The sequence below is a fragment of the Eurosta solidaginis genome, chromosome 3, assembly GCF_040869045.1.
Source record: "Eurosta solidaginis isolate ZX-2024a chromosome 3, ASM4086904v1, whole genome shotgun sequence".
Classification (NCBI taxonomy): Eukaryota; Metazoa; Arthropoda; class Insecta; order Diptera; family Tephritidae; genus Eurosta; species Eurosta solidaginis.
The window spans coordinates 276342711-276362855 of NC_090321.1; the positions used below are offsets into that span (position 1 = coordinate 276342711).

Sequence of the window (20145 nt, forward strand, 5' to 3'; positions counted from 1 at the left end):
TTATATAAGCAAATTTGTAATTACGGTTAAGTCAGATATTGCAGCACAAACACACTTGATAATGATTAAAAGTAGCACTAATGGTATAGTTGCCAAATCCCCATAAACGCATGCCAATATCCACAGAGCAAATGCGATGGCTGAACGTACTGGTGACTCCCATTCAAAACAGCTCCTATCAATGAAACAAGTTACATACATACATGTTAGTTAAGCTTAACAATAAAAAAGTGTATTTTAAAATATTTTGTTATTATCACTTACTGCACATAACGTGCCGCATCTACGATGTACATTATGACCACTTTCAGTCTATTAACGTTGCGCAGAAAAAGTTGCCGCTTGAATTTTGCTTCCTGCTGTATGAGTTTTTCCTCTTTTGGCTGTAATATACGACAAATGGCGCGCACATCATTCCAAATTACGGTCATTTCCAGACAGATCTGTTGTTGAATTAAAATATTTATGTTAACGATTTTTTATAAAAGCAAATATAAATATATATTCAATTAAGTTGGTCACATTTTCTGATGTTCAAATACCGAGGTCGAGGAATGTAATGAATGAAAGATTTTATATTTTCTTGCTCTTCAAAACTGGCGTCAAATTTCTACTTGAAGATTGCTAACAAATTTTATTTCAGTGCTGTGTCGATTAATAATTTAGTCAAGTTTAGATTATGCCTTTTCCAATTTTATTTCAGAAAAAATCAACTGTACTTCAGAAAAGCTTAAATTGATATACGAAAAGTACAAAGGTATTTCAGAGAAAGCCAACTTTATTTAGGTTTTTCAATTGTCTTCAAGAAATCCTCAAATCATTTGCGGAAATCCTAAAATTGCTTCAGATATTGGAGAAGGTATTTGGAATAGACCAAACGTTTTTCAGATCACATAATAATATTTGAGGACAGACACATTCGTATAGAAAAATTTCGATAAACTCAAGCAAACATTTATTTGTGACAATGATGATTCGTGCTATGAGAAAGCGATATACGGACATCAAATCAGCTATCAACGGGAATACGTCCTGGCTCATTCAAATAGGAGAATGTGTTCAAGGAATTTGTAAAGTGGACGACTTTAAGCAACGTTTTGACAGATTAAGTCATTGTATGCGATAAAGCGCCGTGCCATGCTGAGTTGTAGGAAGATTTTTATAACAGATAAGCAACCCTTTTATGTCAGGAACCCTAGTCCCCAATACTTAATCTAATTGAAAATATGTGTAAAATATAAATCATTAGTGGGTATGCACCAGAAGTAATTGAAACACGTATTTAATATATGTGAAGCCGTAACCCGATAAAGAAAAGACAGGGTTAGGTTAGGTTAGGTGGTAGCTGCCCTGATAAGGATAGCTCACTTGGACAACACGAAAGTCCGTTGTAATACCACATACACTAAATATAACGGTGACTTAGATCTAGCTACTCAGAGAATTGTTGGGTAGCAACGATAAAGCTCCGAATGATACCGATCTCAACTTTGAATAAATCCTCGGGTGCTCCAAGTGAGTCGCGACCGAAGTACTTTCGCCTAGTTGTGGCAAAAGCTAGGTAATCAAGCATAAAGTGATTTGGTGATTCCACCTCATCATCCTCCATACAGCTGCAGCAGGATGGAGTTTCCAGTATATTGAGACGTACCGCATGGATACCCATGGGACACGATTGCAAACAACTGATTGTGTTCGCGCTTTACAAAATGGGACTCCTTTTTTAGATACTCCGAGATGATGTGACATGTCAGTTGGAATGTGATACAAGTTTTTTTTTAATTGCACTTAACTCGATGGTTTTTTATCCTTTAAACATCGAAAGAAAAAACTGGTAAAATCAACTGAGTTTCGGGCAAATTCAACCGATATTTCTGGCAATTTGTATCCATCAAAAATAGTTGCTGGATAAACTAAATGTCAGCCACAGCTCTGTTAAAAAAATAAAAAGAAACACATTTTTTCTAGAGAGTTTTATGTTGCTTTTTCCATGCCTTGATCCCAGTATTTTTGTTGTGAAAGGCGGAGCACGCTACCATCATTGCGCAATGTTGAATCTACTGGTTTTTTCGAAGTTATGTAAATGTCATACAATGACGCTAATGAAGGCTCGAAAAGCTTACGGGGTCAATGCCTAAAGCTTCAGAATTTCACTAATTTTTATTCAACAAATTTTAAGTTTTTAATAGAGACTTCAATATTTTTTAGAAATCCACAGTAAAATTTAATATATATAATTTGCTATCCCAGAAGAGGTTCAACCCATTTGGATGGTGCATAGATATATTGACTCTTTATTTATTCGAAAAAACATATCTAAGTGAGGTTGCCACCTTGGGTTACTACCTTACCGCAGAATATTTATTTATGTATATGTATATCTGCTACTATCTCGAAATGCACTTAAAGATTTGGAGAAAAGTTTGTTTGTAGTTTAATCGCTACATTTTCGGCTGTCTACTTTCGGCGTTGCTACTAAGGATGTTTTACAAGGTTGCCGCCTGTTTGGATTTATAACAAACTAGCAGACCCGGCAGACGTTGTTCTGCCCTAAATTTGTATATCTGCATACATTTTAATAAGCTTTTTCCGTCTAACTCTCCCACGCCCCTCTACACTTTTTTCTAATCTTTGTATTCACTCCTCCTTCCGTATTTTTCGCTTCATCTATCTCCATCTTCATCTCATTCTATCTCTTTCTCAGTCTCCTTCTCTCTTTTCTCTTCTCTCAAGTTTTTCTCATTCTTCTTCATATCTTATTGCCAGTCCCAGGGGGTGGTACGTATTTTGTTCCAGTCCCATTCCGCGTCTCAGTCCCAGTCCCAGTCCCACTCCGAGTCTCAGTCTCAGCCCGAGTCCTAATCCCAGCCCCAGTCCGTCTCTGGTCTACTTCTCGGAAAAAAGCATCGGAAATACTAATATAGGCAAATTTATATACCAAATTCAGGCAAATCGAATAGGACGTATGTTATAATAATAGGTGTAATAGGTGTGTAGGTATTATTAATTCATGTCTTCATTTCGGCTTCGCGTGCATATTTATCAGTTTTGCCAGGTTGATGCGACTAAATCGAATATCACAATGAAAATCACTTAAAAGCTCCCAGCAACAGCTTTCATTTGATATCCAAAATACACACACATTCTAGGGGTGCCCGGGTCAACGTTTTGGCCTACATCTCGAGACCCTAGTCACCAATAGGTATGAAAACTACCCTGTACTAAAGCACTCATCAACAGCTTTCGTTTGATATCCATATTGTATAAACACATTCTAGGGGCGCCCGGATCCACTTTTTGTCCTATTTCTCGAGATCCTAGTCACCAATATGTATCCTGGTCCACTTCCCGGAAGAAAAATTATCCAACATTTTTTTCTAGATATAACGCCATATATACGACAATTTAGAATAAATCGGTCTCTGGTCCACTTCCCGAAAAAAAAACGTTTCACAAACCCTCTCCGGGCTCCTATTAAGTTATCCTAAAAATTTCATGGCAATCTTTCTATCCGTTCTCGAGTTATGGAGTGACAATCCGAATATACACTTCTTTTTATATATATAGATTAAATGAGATATGCCAAATGCCAAAAAAATATTTTACGAGGCAAACTTGACACTTTGGGTTTCCAGCTAACCTTATTATACTTATTTCTTGTATATCCGCTATCATGCCGATGTAAGCTGTGTCCCCCATATACTCAATTTTTAATTCAATAACTTTGATTGCGATTTAAATAAATTCTTTACCTGTGGGGATAATCCTTTAGCCCTTGAACACAGATTCTTATCCTTAAGCGTGTACCAGCGCTTAACACCGTTTTTAATACGTAGCAGCGGTATCACTAATTTACCTAGGAACTCTACGCGATGATCACGATCTTCATCAAACACTGTGATTTCCAGGCTTTGTGTTATATCCTTGACATTGCTGAAACAAAAGAAAAAAAAAAAAAACAAACATAATAAATGAAATATTAGAAACTGTTTCATTGTAGAGCAAGTTCCAAAGGGAGTTGAAAATATGATAAAGGATTCGAATTAAGCGCATCAAAATGAGCGGTAATAAATGTGTGCCATTATATAAAAATTCTGTTATTTGTTAATGTTTTAACAAATAAATAAAAAATACTTATAAGGATGGGTCTACTTTCGTGCTTTGAAAGCCAGTGTCTATGCTTTCGCGGTTAACCTCCTGAAATAAGAAAAAGTTTTTGATTGTAAATCAATCCCTATACAAAATTGATTTGGTTCAATACACAGAAAAACTGATTTTGCGGATGCATAAATGTATGATAGGGAAGATGGCAATGACATAAGCATATGGAATAACTCATCAAGAAAATATTCCGCGGAATGTTTAAGGCCCATAGCTCTGGTTCAAAAAACCATCTTATCATGGGCCACCTTTGCGACAAGAGAAGAGCGGATGACGTAGAAAAATTGCATCTTGTCGTAGTATCGACGTGATCAGCAAGCATCACTGAAGGAGCGATGAAAGCGTATACTGAGGGGGATGGTGGTCTTTGCTCCACTGTGATTCATCAAGGGTCGTAAGACGCTTAATTAACGAGGCTAAATTGGAGGAAATGGCGGAGCACCCTCTATGCAAATGTCTGAATAAAGTACAGTTTCCTGGAGAACCCTTTTTTGAGAGCTTTCCAAAAATTAAGCATGTGGGGCATGGGAAGCTGTCAATTTAACGGAATAGATATAGGCTGACAGATTTCCCACGGAAGCTTTCCAGCCTTCTTAACACAACTGAATAAGTCACTTAATAAGATACAAATTTCCGCGCCTCGAACTTATAGCAAACTTTGATCAAATACCATTAAGTAAATCTGTTCTCATGTCTTTTATGAACTAAAACTGAAAATAAGCATTGTGGGATTTTATCGTCATAACGATCGGAGCAGTGCCCTTAAGTTGTTTAAAGTTCGGCTAATATATTTCTAGTAGCTCGTTAACTTCTATTTAAAAATAATTTTTACACTTACAATGTAAAAATTTTATTCCACGTCGGCGTCAATGTCTTGTATTCCGTTTGTGTCTGCAAGCGCGCATTACCCAATTCTAGTACACAAAAGGGATCCGATTTACCACCAATATCGGCTGCAGCCAAACCCGTAGCACCGAAAACTTTCACTGTCAAATGACCAATGTCACGCAAATTCTGAAAAGAACGATGTAAACGATAACGATCGCGTACAATTTTAATTTCTCTTGGATCCTCCTTGTACGATTTGAGATCTGTAATGGTCTCGAGAGCTGTGGTACCGCTTATAGTTAACATAAGGAACACCTCGCCTTGGCAGTCTTCGAAAGCACGCCAAATGCCATGCGTAGTTTCACGTTGAAATCCACTTAAGTCGATGTTTGCTTTACCAAAAATAGCATTGCGGTTCCACAACGAGACTTCCAAATTTTGGTCTTCATCGAAGAGATGCAAATCGAATTGTTCCAACCAACGTTCGGTCCAGGAAGATTTGCTCTTATACTTCTCATTGCCAAGTCTGAAAATAACAAAAATATTTTATAAGAAACAACAAAAAAAAATATTATTAGTGTTGATTATATATAAATGTAGTTATTAAGCAATTTCATTTGTTGATTAATTAGTCGTGATTCAAACTCACCTGAATTTAATATGTATATCGGTGAGTTTACTGCCATCATCAGCCAATGGTAGATCTTTGGCTTTGACCAACAATATCGTGACGACCGAGCTCCAGATTTGTGATTTTAAACGCTTTGATGATTCGGCTAATTTGTTGTTTCGTTGAAAGTGCTGTGAATAAATAAAGCATTGCAACACAAATTTAACAAATCGTTAAATATAAACAATAAACAGTTGTGAAGATGCAAACACTGATTTTTTTGCAGAAGAGGTACAAAACTATCAAGGTTATCACGCCAGACTTTATTTATTTCATTGACCCTTTAAAGCTGACATATTTAGCGGATGAACGGCTAACTGCATAACCTACTAATAAATCCATAACCAGTTGTGTCTATTATTTTTACTATCCCATAATCGCTTTTTTTATTTGTACCTCAATTAGTTCGCCAAACTCCTTTTCCAACCGTTGCCGTACAATGGATCGTTTACGATGCAACCGTTGCATCAATGTCTCTGGTGTACATTTAACCAGAAGTCTGCAGTTGCCAGCTCTATGTTGACTATTACATTTTTTGGGTTTGAAAGTTGTGCTGCTTATGTTGTCTTTAACGATGTTGACACCATTCGTGCTACAGTTGAATGAGACACTGTTTTCCGGGGTTATATTTTTAGTACTCTTCATGATGGGAGATAGGTATATATTTTAAGCAAAAAATAAAAATGTCCAAAAGAAGTAGGAAAATTTTGGTAATAATTTCGGTTATTTATTATAAATTAAGTGAATTTTTTTCTGTGTTTTCTCACAAACGCTGCTAATTCGCAGCACACCACAACGTGCTACTGACGCCTGTACGCTTTCACACTAAACTAATTGAGTCGAACTCATATGCCTGCTGACTACCGCTTGGGTAGTGTAGAGCAGTGATGTACAAATTAAGCTTTTTATTGTACCTTATATCATTAATTACGAAAGGTGACATTGTTATAGTTTTTTCTCAAATCGATGATATACGAGAAATTATTAAAATTATTCATGGAGTGATTTCATACGCCATGTAGGGAAAATCTCTAGTTCGAAACTGGTGAATTTAGTGTTAAAATTTACAATGTAGACCTAGTTCTTTTGTTAGTACTTATGATTGGTCCCGAAGCGATGGAAATTCTGCATTTGGCTTTTAGTATAATTTTATACCCTTCGTAGATAGTTCCGAACCAGTGCGAATATCAGTTTTTTTTTTTTTTTTTTTGTAGATAGCCTATTTATCCAATATATTTGTTTGGTATGAAATATAAAAGCACACACCGTCGATTTAGAAGAGAGAGAAGATCAAGCAGTACTTTAGGTCTAGTTTTGACCCAGAAATTTGTATCACTAGTTACTGACTTCCGGGCAGTAGACAGTAGGCAGGTGGAAAATTCAGCCCCGACAGAATGTTATAAATCGTTCAACTTATTAAAAAAAAACTATATATTGGAGAAACGAAAATATTTTCTCTGGGCAGAATTAAATTTACATTCTCTCTCTCTCGCTGGCAAAGCACATTTGAATTGAATCAAAATTAATATTCACAATACAACACTATCTTTTTAAGCCTTAGAGGTGCAATTAGATAAAAACACTCATCCAAAATGAGGAAATCATTTTCTAAACAGATTTTCTTTAATAAGGGAATGAATGAGTAAATATTTCTAATTTTTGCATAAAGCTTTTCATTAAATTGAGCGAATAATTCTCATATACTTTTTTGATCACTTATCTAATACCAGTGGTATTTAAAACTATTTTTTGAGTAGTCCCGGTGTACTTCTTTGCGAGTACGAAACTGCTTCGCTTCATTCCAAACACCTCGGCAATGGGATTGTTGTAGGGCGCCTTTTGAAAACCTTTCATTGAATGAAGGGGGAGCTTTCATTAATATCGCAAACTCTTGCTAACCCTGAAGGAAAGTTAGTAACTAGTGATACAAATTTCTAGTTCGCAACTAGACCTAAATTGCCAAATAAGTACTAGTTCGTTAGTCACTTGATTTTCTCCAGTTATAAAGTCGACAGTTTGTACTTTTATTTTTCAAATTGAACATAGTTATATATGGGAAAAAGGCCACCAATAAAAAAACGGCTGCCAACTTTAAGGAGCTTTGACTGTGAGTATGCCTCTTTTACCACACTTTCCTATGACCTCGGAACCATCGAAAAAGGGGATAATATTGTACAAGAAGCAACATGTGAAGTTTCGGTCCGGTTTGGAGCCAACGCAATAGTAGCAAGAAAAAAAATAGATCTGAACTGTAAATTTTTACACTAGTTAAAATAAATAAACAACTAGTTCTAAAGAGGAAGTTTTTATATAGTTCGGAATTGGAGAAAAGATCATGCAGTGGGAAAATTTCCGCCGCTAGGACATCGCCATGTAAAATTTGCCAGTTGAAAGCACGTAAATGAGATAGATAGCGAACTAGCAGTGGTTTCGAATGCACTAGAAGCACGTTTGTTTTCATCTTGAGAGTTTTCCTATCGGGCAGTTAATCTAAGGGAATTTGTTGCAAAATCATCCCTCAAGCCGAAAATTCACTCAGCTAATTCTTTAGGAATCAACATAACCACTAAAATATTACGAATTTTTATGAAAAAATTTGAAATATACTGCACGAAAATTGGAGACAATTGTTTTTTTTTTAGAAATATTGCGCCTAATTATTATATTTGAATTTGGTAGATAAATACAGCGAAAGATTGACTGCCAAGTTAGACCTTTTGTGCCTAAGCTCCCGCGTTTAAAAAAAAATGTCAAGGAAGGATTCCATGTTGTTTTTTTGTTTACTGAGAAATTAGTTTTAATTCAACAAAAGTATTCATTAAACGAGATTCGACCCTTTTTTCATTTTTTTGAAGTTTTTGATGAACTTTCGGGCAATATATGAAAAAGTAATTCATTGAAAATTGGATTTTTCAAAAAGTTACACGGCTTTTAAAGGTTGTATCAAAATTTCGCAAGTCGGACAATTTCTAGAAAGATGCTAAAAAATATTACTTTTAAATAGGAAATAAGAAAAACCCATGTACGAGCATGGGCTTGAAAGCTTTTATATCTGAAAGAAATATTTTTTGAAAGGAATATTTTTATGAATAAGTAGGAAGATAGGAACAATAATAAATTTCAAGTTTTAACTTAGTATAATGTTCAAAAAACGTTTAGCTTTTAATGAAGTATTTTTTGGTATATTTCTCAAAAAATTTATTAAAAAATTGAGCTAAAAAAATAATTGGGTAGAATGTGTTGGCATGGAATGTATTGACATCACGTATACCACGGTACCTTTGAAGATAATTCGGTACAATTGAATAATTTTTCGCAGCACTGGTAGAGAAGAGCTCTATATTGCAGCAACACTAATTTATTCTCCGGCGATAATAAAATACGTTTATAATATATTCCAAAGCGTGTATTCAGCTTAATGTGCCAAGTAGGAAAATAAGTTGAGTTAAAATGAATTGCCTAGCTGGACAGAGTGGAAACGATATTGCATTCCTCTAAGAGGAGCAAAGTGTAACTTTATAGTTTTTCTATACCCCATATCTTCACGTATCATTATCACCCTATGCTCTTGGTTTACTTTACACCTAACCGGTTACTTCAAACATCGTGTTAGGGAACAATTAAGCAAGGCGAGGCGTTCTGTTTGTGATGTTTTCGAAGAAAATTACTCCATTGACGTTGGAGATAGTAACATAAATACCCGACGGATAAGTTTGGTTCATACTGTCACATAATTGATAACATCGCCGAGTATTCATTCCGGCAAAAAATACAACAAGCACATCAAAGGAATTATTCTAGAGATAAGATGAATTATTCTAAGGTGAAGTTTAGAAAGGACCAGCAGAATTGTGATCATTATCACTGACACATAAAATATATGTATATACTAGCAGACCTGGTAGACGTTGTTCTGCCCTAAATTCTATCTGCATACATTTTAATAAGCTTTTTCCGTCTAACTCTGCCCCCCCCCCCCCCCCCCCCCCCCCCCCCCCCCCCTCTACACTCTTTCCTAATCTTTGTATTCAATCCTCCCTCCGTATTTTTCGCTTCATCTATCTCCATTTTTGTCTCATTCTATATCTTTCTCAGTCTCCTTCTCTCTTTTCTCTTCTCTCAAGTTTTTCTCATTCTTCTTCATGTCTTATTGCCAGTCCCAGAAGGTGGTATCTATTTTGTTCCAGTCCCATTCCGAGTCTCAGTCTCAGTCCCAGTCCTAGTCTTAATCCCAGTCCCAGTCCGTCTCTGGTCTACTTCCCGGAAAAAAGCATAGTAAATACTAACATAAGCAAATTTATATACCAAATTCCAGCAAAATCGAATAGGACGTATGTAAATAGGTATGTGGGTATTATTAATTCATGTCTTTATTTCGGCTTCGCATGCATATTTATCAGTTTTGCCAGGTTGATGCGACTAAATCGAATATCACAATGAAAATTACTTTAAAGCTCTCAGAAACAGCTTTCATTTGATATCCATAATACACACACATTCTAGGGGTATCCGGGTCCATGTTTTGACCTGTATCTCGATACCCTAGTCACCCAGCGGTGTAAAACTTACTCTGTACTGAAGCATACATCAACAGCTTTAATTTAATACCCATAGTGTAAAAACATATTCTACTGTTACCCTGATCCACGTTTTGACCTATATCTCGAGACCCTAGTCACACATAGGTATGAAAACTACCCTGTACTAAAGCACTCATCAACAGCTTCAATTTGATACAAATAATGTAAAAACACATCCTAGTGTTACCCTGATCCACCTTTTGGCCTATATCTCGAGACCCTAGTCACCAATAGGTATGAAAACTACCATATACTAAAGCACTCATCAACAGCTTCAATTTGATACAAATAATGTAAAAACACTATATAGGCGTTCACGGGTCCACGTTTTGGCCTATATCTCGAGACCCTAGTCACCAATAGGTATGAAAATTACCCTCTAATAAAGCACTCATCAACAGCTTTCATTTTTTATCCATATTCTATAAACACATTCTAGGGGTACCCGGGTCCACGTTTTGGCCTATATCTTGATACCCTAGTCACCCAAGAGTATGAAAATTACCCTCTACTAAAGCACTCATCAACAGCTTTCATGTGTTCCATATTCTATAAAAACATTCCAGGGATACCCGGGTCCACGTTTTGGCCTATATCTCGAGACCCTGTGCGTCGATCGCAACCAAATCTATGTGCGAACCACCGCGTGAAGTATACGCAACTTATGTGAAAGTTTGAACAAAATCGACCGGATAGTTTTTGATTCTATAAGCCTCACACAAACGGACATTCATTTTTATATATATAGATATATATTTTTTTTAACAACATTTGCTTATGCTTTTTGTAAAGTATATGTACCTCTGTGTATTCACCACGTGGTGAAGTCAGTTACTAGTGATAGAAATTTTCTGGTTTTGAACTAGGTCTAAAGTAGTAAATAAGAACTAGTTCGTCAACAGCCAGATTTTATCTAGTTTAAAAATCTTTCGTGTGTGTTTTTTAAATTTATATCTAGCATATATTTGGTAAAAATTCAATAGGTTATCTGCAAATAACTTCAGGAAGCTTCTTCGTTCGTTCCCTTAACTTTGAAGCCATTCCCAAGCAATAGGCGCTATGTGATATTCATATAATTTCAAAATCTTCGTGTTGAAATTGCCATTTTAAAAGTATGTAAAAGAGATTTAGAGCGAACTTGTAATGATACTTGTAATGGTACAGTTATGAACTAGAGATTTTCCCTACAGGGTGCGTATTAAAATTTGTATATGCGATTCAAATGTCACACATGACGAATATTTTTAAGCCACACAATACCAATGAGAGCTAAAACAATTACTCCCCAACAAGTGCCTACGTACAATTGCTTTGAGGAGCCACAGTTTGGGTTTTTACTCCCAGAAATATGCACGACATGCAGATACATACATATATAATAAACTAATAGTAATACATAATAAATTGGCGTGATATACTTTCGAAGAGACTTAGGCCGAGCTTCTAATGTAATTTGATTCGACCTTCATTTTTCAGTTTTTTTGCAAACGCCATCTGCAAGCCAGACGAATTTTCACAAAGTTTTCGTGAAAGATATACACTCGAAACTTTTGCCAAGCCACTATAGAGGAACGCCCCCGTTAAGAAAATACAAATTTTGTTGCAGTTTTGCATATAGGAAACGTAATATAAGGTATAATAATGTGTACATATATCATTGGAATGGTAAAAGAGTAACCTTATTTGTCAGCTAATAAAAAATTTATTAAAAATGCGTTTTTCGTTTGAAAGATTTTTGTTTTCGACCATCACTAATGTTCATAGGAAAATTGCTTCCGATAGAACTTTACAAATAACTGTCAATATAAAAACGCCACACGCAATTTTTTCAACTTCTTTTTCGAACGCTCCATTTAGCCGATTTGGATAAAATATGCACCAATTTGTAGGAAATATAATTCTTCAGTATATTTTTTGGTATTTAGGGACCGTGGCATCTGATATATATGTATATACCAACATATGACAAACCAAGTTAATACCAGGCAAATGATACTTGGCAGACAGATGCTCAACATCAGTGGAGACAACTGGAAAGAATTTAAAAAGAGGGTGTGGTACCTCCCATACACATTTTTCTTTCCATATCACATATATCTTTAACCGATTTAGTCACATTACTGAAACTTGGCAGAGCTGTCAACATTCCTAAACCCAAAGTTTTAACGAAAAATGGAAAATAATGGAAGAAGGGGCGTAACACCTCTTATACAAATTAATTTTTTGGTATCACACATGTACGAAACTACTGCCACCGTCAGGTGGGATGACATGCTCGATGCGCTAAAACACTCTCTCAAGGTACCTCCTTATCTACTAGCCATATTAAGGGACTACCTGAAAAATCTCTGGCTCAGGGTGCGAAACAAATCAAGTTCAGAGAAGGGTGAGGATAACAGTCGGAGCAGCTCAGCGGTCGGTGTTAGATCCCAACCTCTGGAATGCATCGTATGACAGCCTCCTTCGCCTGCACATGCCAGAAAGAGCTTTTCTTGTCGCTGACGCAGACGAAGTGGCTGCCGTAATTACAGCACGGAACTGCAAGCTGGCGCATGAACAATTACAAATACAACGAATTTGTAAACAAACAATGATTGACTGTGGATGGAGGTGACGAAAAGAAGAATTACCAGCATTACTTCCCATTTCGTGAATTTTTTCGAAGAACGTAGGATTGATCCCCGAATTTTTAATGCTAGTGCTAAAGTGTGGCCGTATAAAGTCGCATTTTGCTAATACGAAGAAGATGTCGCATTTTGGGCTAAATGAAAGAATTCGGACCGACAAAGAACAGTATATTAGGCACATTCATACAGTAACAGACTTAATTTAATCTTATATATTATTTCTTGCTGTTTTTATGTGCAGGTCCGTTTTTCGCTCGTATTTAGAATCCAAATCTATAAATAAAGTTTTGGTTGTAAATATGGGTATTCGTGCTATTAGCGAGCTTTGGGCATAATTGATCGTAGTGGCTTTGTTTAGCTATATTTTATTAAAATAATTTGTTAAAAATAAATGGTTGTGAGCACACAAAGAAATCTATTTGTACTATGGCACTATTGTGAATATTTGATTAGAGCTAACACTGCATTACCGGCAGTTCCTAACATTCGCCAGATGGCAGCGAAAGCGCATGTAAGTTTTTATTGATAGATGATTGATTGATGGAACAGCTGATTTCTGATGATATTTGATATGAGAGTTTTGCATTTTGTTGCACAAGACGCCAAGGTTCCTGCTAGTATTTACATAAACCAAAAGCAGGAAATGAACAACAAATCAGCGTTATTAACACGCCTATATAGCTTCACCTGTATGCATGTATGTGTGTTTGTAACTCTCTAGGTTAGGCACGCAAGGGAGGGTTACAAACAAATAAATATAGTTTAACAAAAAACTAAAAAACACACTTTTAAATAGCATTGAACTAAAAAGTTAAAAATAAGTCTAAAACGGTAATGAACGAAAAATACTAGTATTATTATAATGTACATTGGAACGATTTTCCGTCATCCCTTGTCAAATTTGGTTTTGAGACAATCCAGTTTCGGCGTTGTGCCATCATCAGTGTCGATTTTAGTTCTGATCTGTTGTTGTCGTTTGTCCTGTATATTGTAACGAATTTACTTGCAATTCCCCTTATTTATAAAATCCGTAATTTTAGTCGTTTGACCTTCTTTGTGGGTTTGTTGTTTTGGTGTGTTAATTGTTTTGTGTTTATTTGTTGTTTTGTGTTTGTCTGTTGTACTTCTGTGATTACTTTGTTTCTTGTAAACAAGTTTTAAAGGCTCGAATATTGTGTCAGAAATTGTGTTTATCTGTTCGTTTATTATTCTACCGTTGAATGTTTTCTGTTTGTAGATTTACATATTTTCGAGTACTTTGAGACGTCGGACTTTTGCTTGTATGTGAAGAACCCTAACTGTTTTCTTGATGTTTGCTGGGGAACATTCATTCTCGACCATGTCATTCGCGAAGTTAGACTTGGATATAATGTTTGGATTCCGTATTTTTTTGTTGTAATCTCTAAGATGTTCTCTGAACCTCGTTTATATTTGCCGTCCTGTTTGTCCTATGTAAATATGCTGACATCCGCAGGTAAGCTTGTATACGCCGTGGCTGCTAAACAGATCCTCTGAGTTAGTGTTAGTTCTTAGTGTTCGCTCTAGATTGTTCGATGTTTTGAATGCTGTGTTATTGTATCTCAAGTTCTCTCTTATATGCCTCTTGTGTAAGAGGTGTTCTTTCAAGTCTATGTACCAAGTGCCTTATGCTGCATTTTTATGCTGTTGGGGTGATTTGAGGTATTATGTATTATTGTGTCGGTAGCCGTTGGCTTTCTATATATGTCATAGTTAAATCTTTTGGCTTCTTTATCAATATTTATCGTGAGGTCTAGATAGTTGATTCCTCCGTCTTTTTCGGTTTCCATTGTAAATTTTATATTTTCGTGCTGCTGGTTGAGGTACTACAGTAAAGCTCTTCGTTATTAGTAGTTAAAACGCATATTATGTCATCCACGTATCTAGCATAAAATGACACGCCTAATTTGGACTTCAGCTCCTGTATGTACTTTTCTTCCAGATTTTGCATGAACACTTCCATAAGAATTGCTGATGTGGGACTTTCCATTCCAAGATATATATACTATATCAAGCGTCCGAGGTTTTTTCACAATAATACTAATTTTTCGTTCATTATTGTTATCGTTTATTGTTCGTTCATTATTGTTTTAAACTTATTTTGAAAATTATTTTTAACGTTTTAGTTTGATATTATTTAAAGGCGTGTTTTTTGGTTTTTTAAACTAAATTATTTATGAAACAAAATGCGGCGGTAAAGAAGGAACATTGCTAATTTTTTTCTATGAATTTATAAAATGAAAACAAAATTTCATACATTTGAATAAATATTTATTTCATACTATTATTATTTCATTCATTGAATACAATTTCTATTTAATTTTATCATTTCACAGAACGCTTATCGTACTCTAAATATTGACATAGTCAAAAAACTACCTTAACACCATGGTATAAGAAAGATGGCAATTCCATTGTCAATGTCAGGGTCTAATTTTTGTTGAAAAACATATTATTGAAGTTTGTATTGATATCAACATACAGCAAAGCTTGTCGACCTCAGACTCTCATATTAGGAAACTTAACTTGGGTACTATGTGGCTGGTAAATGAACACAAAGTGTCAAATCGGAAGAGCATCTTAAGAACTGCAACCTCTCTGCGTATGTCAGTAAATTGTTGACAACCGCCAAATTGATGTCTAGCCCGACAAAATACAATGACGAAATATCCATCACATTTGACGATAAAATTTTGTGGACTCTTTTTGGGCGATTTTTGGTGGCAATTTAAAATGTTTCCTTTAGTAGGCAAAGCAAGACGTCGTGCAAATAGAAGGACACATAAATAAAAATACAACGAGCTATCCGTTAATATTCTTTCCACAGAGTTTAAGTGAACTATAAAAAAGCCAAGCCCTCTTATTAAATGAGCTCGGAGGGTATAGTAGTGTCAATGCTAAAAAACCTTGGCGCTGTAAGCTACCGGACGCACATTTGTCATTTAAGAACAACGGATAATGACAAGGATAACTCCAATACTAAAGCCGGGAAAAACAGCTATCGAATGTGCGTTATATCGACCGATATTCCTCCTCTCGCAAGTAGTGAAGACATTACAAACCATCCTGATTCCTCATTCACTGCAAATCTTCGCCTAGTCACCCATCATCAGGGCTTCCTCAAAATACATAGAACTACCACCACTCTTAACCTCAAAATGTCCAGATAAACTACGGACTGACCAGCAAAAACCCATCATAGAACAGTGCTTTGGCACTTGATCTCAAAAGCTTTTGGTACATCCAACCAGTACGCTACTCCCAGACATAAAAATTCAACCCTTCGTATTTGTTTAAAAATATGGACCGCAAATTATATGAATGGTCGGAAAGCGGCGGTTTAATATAGGAACGAGGGGAATTAAACAGTAAGTGCCAGAGGGTGGAGTCTTTTTCCCCAATTCTGTTTAAATTCTAAATATCATAGCCGCCTTCCCCACCAAAAGGTGTTACTATAATATCCTATGCAGATGACTACACGATAGTGGCAACAGGACCTGGCCCGCAGACGTATTCGTTTCTTCACCTCCCGCGATACTTTACTATCACCAATCAAGTCAACGGCCATTCCGTTTACGTCGTGGAAGGAACAGATGATACAAATATTGGATGTTGATGGTGTTCTACCACTCTCAGTAACCTAAAGATCTTAGGGGTAAAGCTCGGTAACACTCTTACCCTTTAAGGCACATGCCTCCAAAATTGTGACTTAAGTACAAAGCCGCACAAAATTCTGAAGTCACTTGCCGGCAGCACTTGTGGAAAAGATAAAGAAGCCCTGCCAACAACTAACAAAGCAATTGACGGGCGTTCACCTACTACGCTACTGGAAGAGGTTTTAGGCCTGCCAAAATGCTGTACTCAGAACTGCCATGGGATGTTTTTCTATGACCCTTGAATATCATCTACATAGTGAGGCAAGAGAGGTCAACATAAAACAGCATTACGAAATGTTGTACTGACGGTTTTTGCTAAATTGTCACGAACCGGAACACCCAACAATTGCTGGACAAACCTCGCCTCCAAGAGCGATAAGGAACATATCTGTATGTATAGGTGATTATGTTGGCAGACTTAAAGCTTGTCAGCGGAGCGCTTTGTAGGTTTCTGGAGTTGCTAATTTTTTCCTCTTTAGCTACCAGCAATAAACACCATTTCTGAGTATTATCGATGAAGATGGTTCTTTGCCGGATATTGATCCCGTATTTTCTGGAATCTAGTACCACTAAGCCACTAACCTAACAATCTCGGGAAGTCTTTGATTTGACTACGTCGCACCTTTTTGGTTTGGAAAATAAAGTCGCCTATTACGACGGACATGTCTTTTTCTTGAATACTCTGAGCACCATAACCCGTTAGGTTTTCCGCTGTCAGCGAGGTACCCGTTTTGTAGATATCGTGGATGCATATTTGAACTTTAGCTCACTCTTTCTGACGATAAAGAATGTGCCGCAGAGTTCGACCTGAAAATGTGAATTGCTCTTAAAATAATGTGCCGAATTTGGAAATAATCTAAGATTGACCAACCTTTTGAGGGCTAGGGGATTCAAGATGTCAAAGATGCAAGTTACAACAGCTAAATAGAAAACCAGTTCGAGACATCTCTGCTTTGGGCTAAAATGACCGATGTCCTCGCCCAATCGCAGCATATCGTCTACTTTTAAATTTTTCGGCAAGTCGAGTGTTGCTATCACTTCTTTGGCGAGTCGCAGATATTTGAGGGCGTATGTGTGGTGCGGGTACTTTTAATGGGGAAGGTTATCAGTCACAAAAAATCGTCTTGGTTAGCAAGTTTTAACGGTTCCATATATCGTAAGCATAATCAGTTGTCCTTGATAAATTTGACATTTTTGCAAAATAAAACATTTCCTTGAGACCTTGATATTTCAAAAAAACCGTAAACCGTGGCGATTACTAGTGCCCTTCACTCACAGTATGTGAGTCCTGACGCAATAAACAACAACAATTTTTATATGTGCCTAAAACTGAAATATTTTTTTAACCAAAAAAATATGGATAACTTATTTCAGTTAAAATGGTTGAAACCGTCTAATATTTAGCTAGAGGACGGCGTTATTTTATAATATAAGTCCTGGTTCCTCTTTGTGGGTTTCCGTTTGTTCGTCTGGTAACACTATGAACACATTCATTCTAAGTGCGTTCTTTGTTGAGCGGCCAGTTCAACCTAACCTAAGCCAATCTACGTGAGATGACAGCAAGAAATGTCGTAAACTGTCAACTGTTAGGTAGTAAATATGGCGACCGGAAACTGACTGTGAAACTATGTTTTTCTTTATACCATTCTTAAACACCTAGTTACGAGTGGATTGCACAACAATCAAGATTTTCTCTAAAAGCCTAGTCAATCTTATCGATAAAATTTTATCGAAATGTCACGGGAAGTATGTAAACATAATAGCCTTGGTTTTTTATACCTTTCATGAAAATGAAATGGTATATTAATTTCGTTACGAAACCGAAAATTGTAAGTCCTTAAAGGAAAATAGATAGACCCACCATTAAGTATACCGAAATAATCAGGTTGAAGAGCAGAGCTGATTTAGCCATGTCTGTCTGTCCGTCTGTCTGTTTGTATGCAAACTAGTCCCTCAATTTTTGAGATATCTTGATAAAATTTGGTGAGCGGGTGTATTTGGGTGTCCGATTAGACATTTGTCGGAACCGACCGGATCGGACCACTATAGCATATATCCTCCATACAACCGATTTTTCAGAAAAAGAAGATTTTTGTAATATCTTACCCAATTTGATTGAAGCTTCAAACTTCACCATATACTTTCGTATATTGCACGTATTGTTGCCTGAAAAAATTGATGAGATCGGTCGTATATATAGTATATATCCCCCACAACCGATTGTTCAGATAAGGAACTTTTCGTAATTACTGCCCTATTTTAAGAGCTAGAGGCTTCAAATTTCAACGAATGCTTACGTATATAGCATATGTTGTTGTCTGAAAAAATCATAAAGATCGGTGGTATATATAGTATATATATGGTGGTATATAGTATATATATATATAGTATATATATATATATATATATATATATATATATATATTTTTTTTTTTTTCCCAAATTTTAGCCCCATTTTAACAGCTAGAAGCTTCAAATTTCACCGAATACTTACGTATATAGCATATATTGTTGTCTGAAAAAATCATAGAGATCGGTTGTATATATAGTATATATCTCATACAACCGATTGTTCAGATAAGAAACTTTTCGCAATTTCTACCCCATTTTAACAGCTATAAGCTTCAAATTTCACCGATTGCTTACCTATATAGCATATATTGTTGTCTGCAAAAATCATAGAGATCGGTTGTATATATAGTATATATCTCATACCACCGATTGTTCAGATAAGAAACTTTTCGCAATTTCTACCCCATTTTAACAGCTATAAGCTTCAAATTTCACCGATTGCTTACGTATATAGCATATATTGTTGTCTAAAAAAATCATAGAGATCGGTTGTATATATAGTATATATCTCATACAACCGATTGTTTAGATAAGAAACTTTACGCAATTTCTAACCCATTTTAACAGCTATAAGCTTAAAATTTCACCGATTGCTTACGCATATAGCATATATTGTTGTCTGAAAAAATTATAGAGATCGGTTGTATATATAGTATATATCTCATACAACCGATTGTTCAGATAAGAAACTTTGCGCAATTTCTGCCCCGTTTTAACAGCTGCAAGCTTCAAATTTCACAAAATGCTTACTTATATAGCATATATTGTTGTCTGAAAAAATCATAGAGATCGGTGGTATATATATAATATACTTCATATAAACTGTAATTTTTGCCCCATTTTTACGACTATAAGCTTCAAAATTTATCAAATTTCATCAAATAGTTACGTTTACGTCATATATTTTTGAAAGACGTGATTCGTACTCATAGTTTTTACATGCAGACCACAAAAAACGTGAAGCTTTGCATCCTCACACAGATTACCTACCTATTTTTTATTTTATATTTATCTTAAAAATCGTTTAGATATGTTCAAATTTCACCAAATGCTTACGTGTATAGCATATATTGTTGTCTGAAAAAATCATTGAGATCGGTGGTATATATATTATATACCCCATATAAACTCTAATTTTTGCCTCCTTTTTACGGCTAGAAGCTTCAAAATTCATCAAATTTCATCAAATAGTTACGCTTACGTCATATATTGTTGAAATACGTGATTCGTAGTCATAGTTTTTACACGCAGAC

General features: G+C 35.8%; 1 protein-coding gene across 3 annotated transcripts in view; it reads right to left on the reverse strand.

The window, feature by feature from the left end:
- The window catches only part of Mctp (multiple C2 domain and transmembrane region protein), a 54540-nt gene that overhangs the window by 7698 nt on the left and 26697 nt on the right, over positions 1-20145 (reverse strand). For 2 of the 3 annotated variants that reach the window (XM_067776593.1, XM_067776592.1), the window contains exons 6-10: positions 5639-5790; positions 5000-5515; positions 3753-3933; positions 265-443; positions 56-175 (exon numbers count right to left, since the gene is read on the reverse strand). In XM_067776593.1, the coding sequence (XP_067632694.1) occupies positions 56-175; positions 265-443; positions 3753-3933; positions 5000-5515; positions 5639-5790 (1148 nt within the window). Of the gene's footprint in view, positions 1-55; positions 176-264; positions 444-3752; positions 3934-4999; positions 5516-5638; positions 5791-6055; positions 6462-20145 lie in introns of those variants that run through there. The other variant, XM_067776594.1, reaches the window with a different exon arrangement.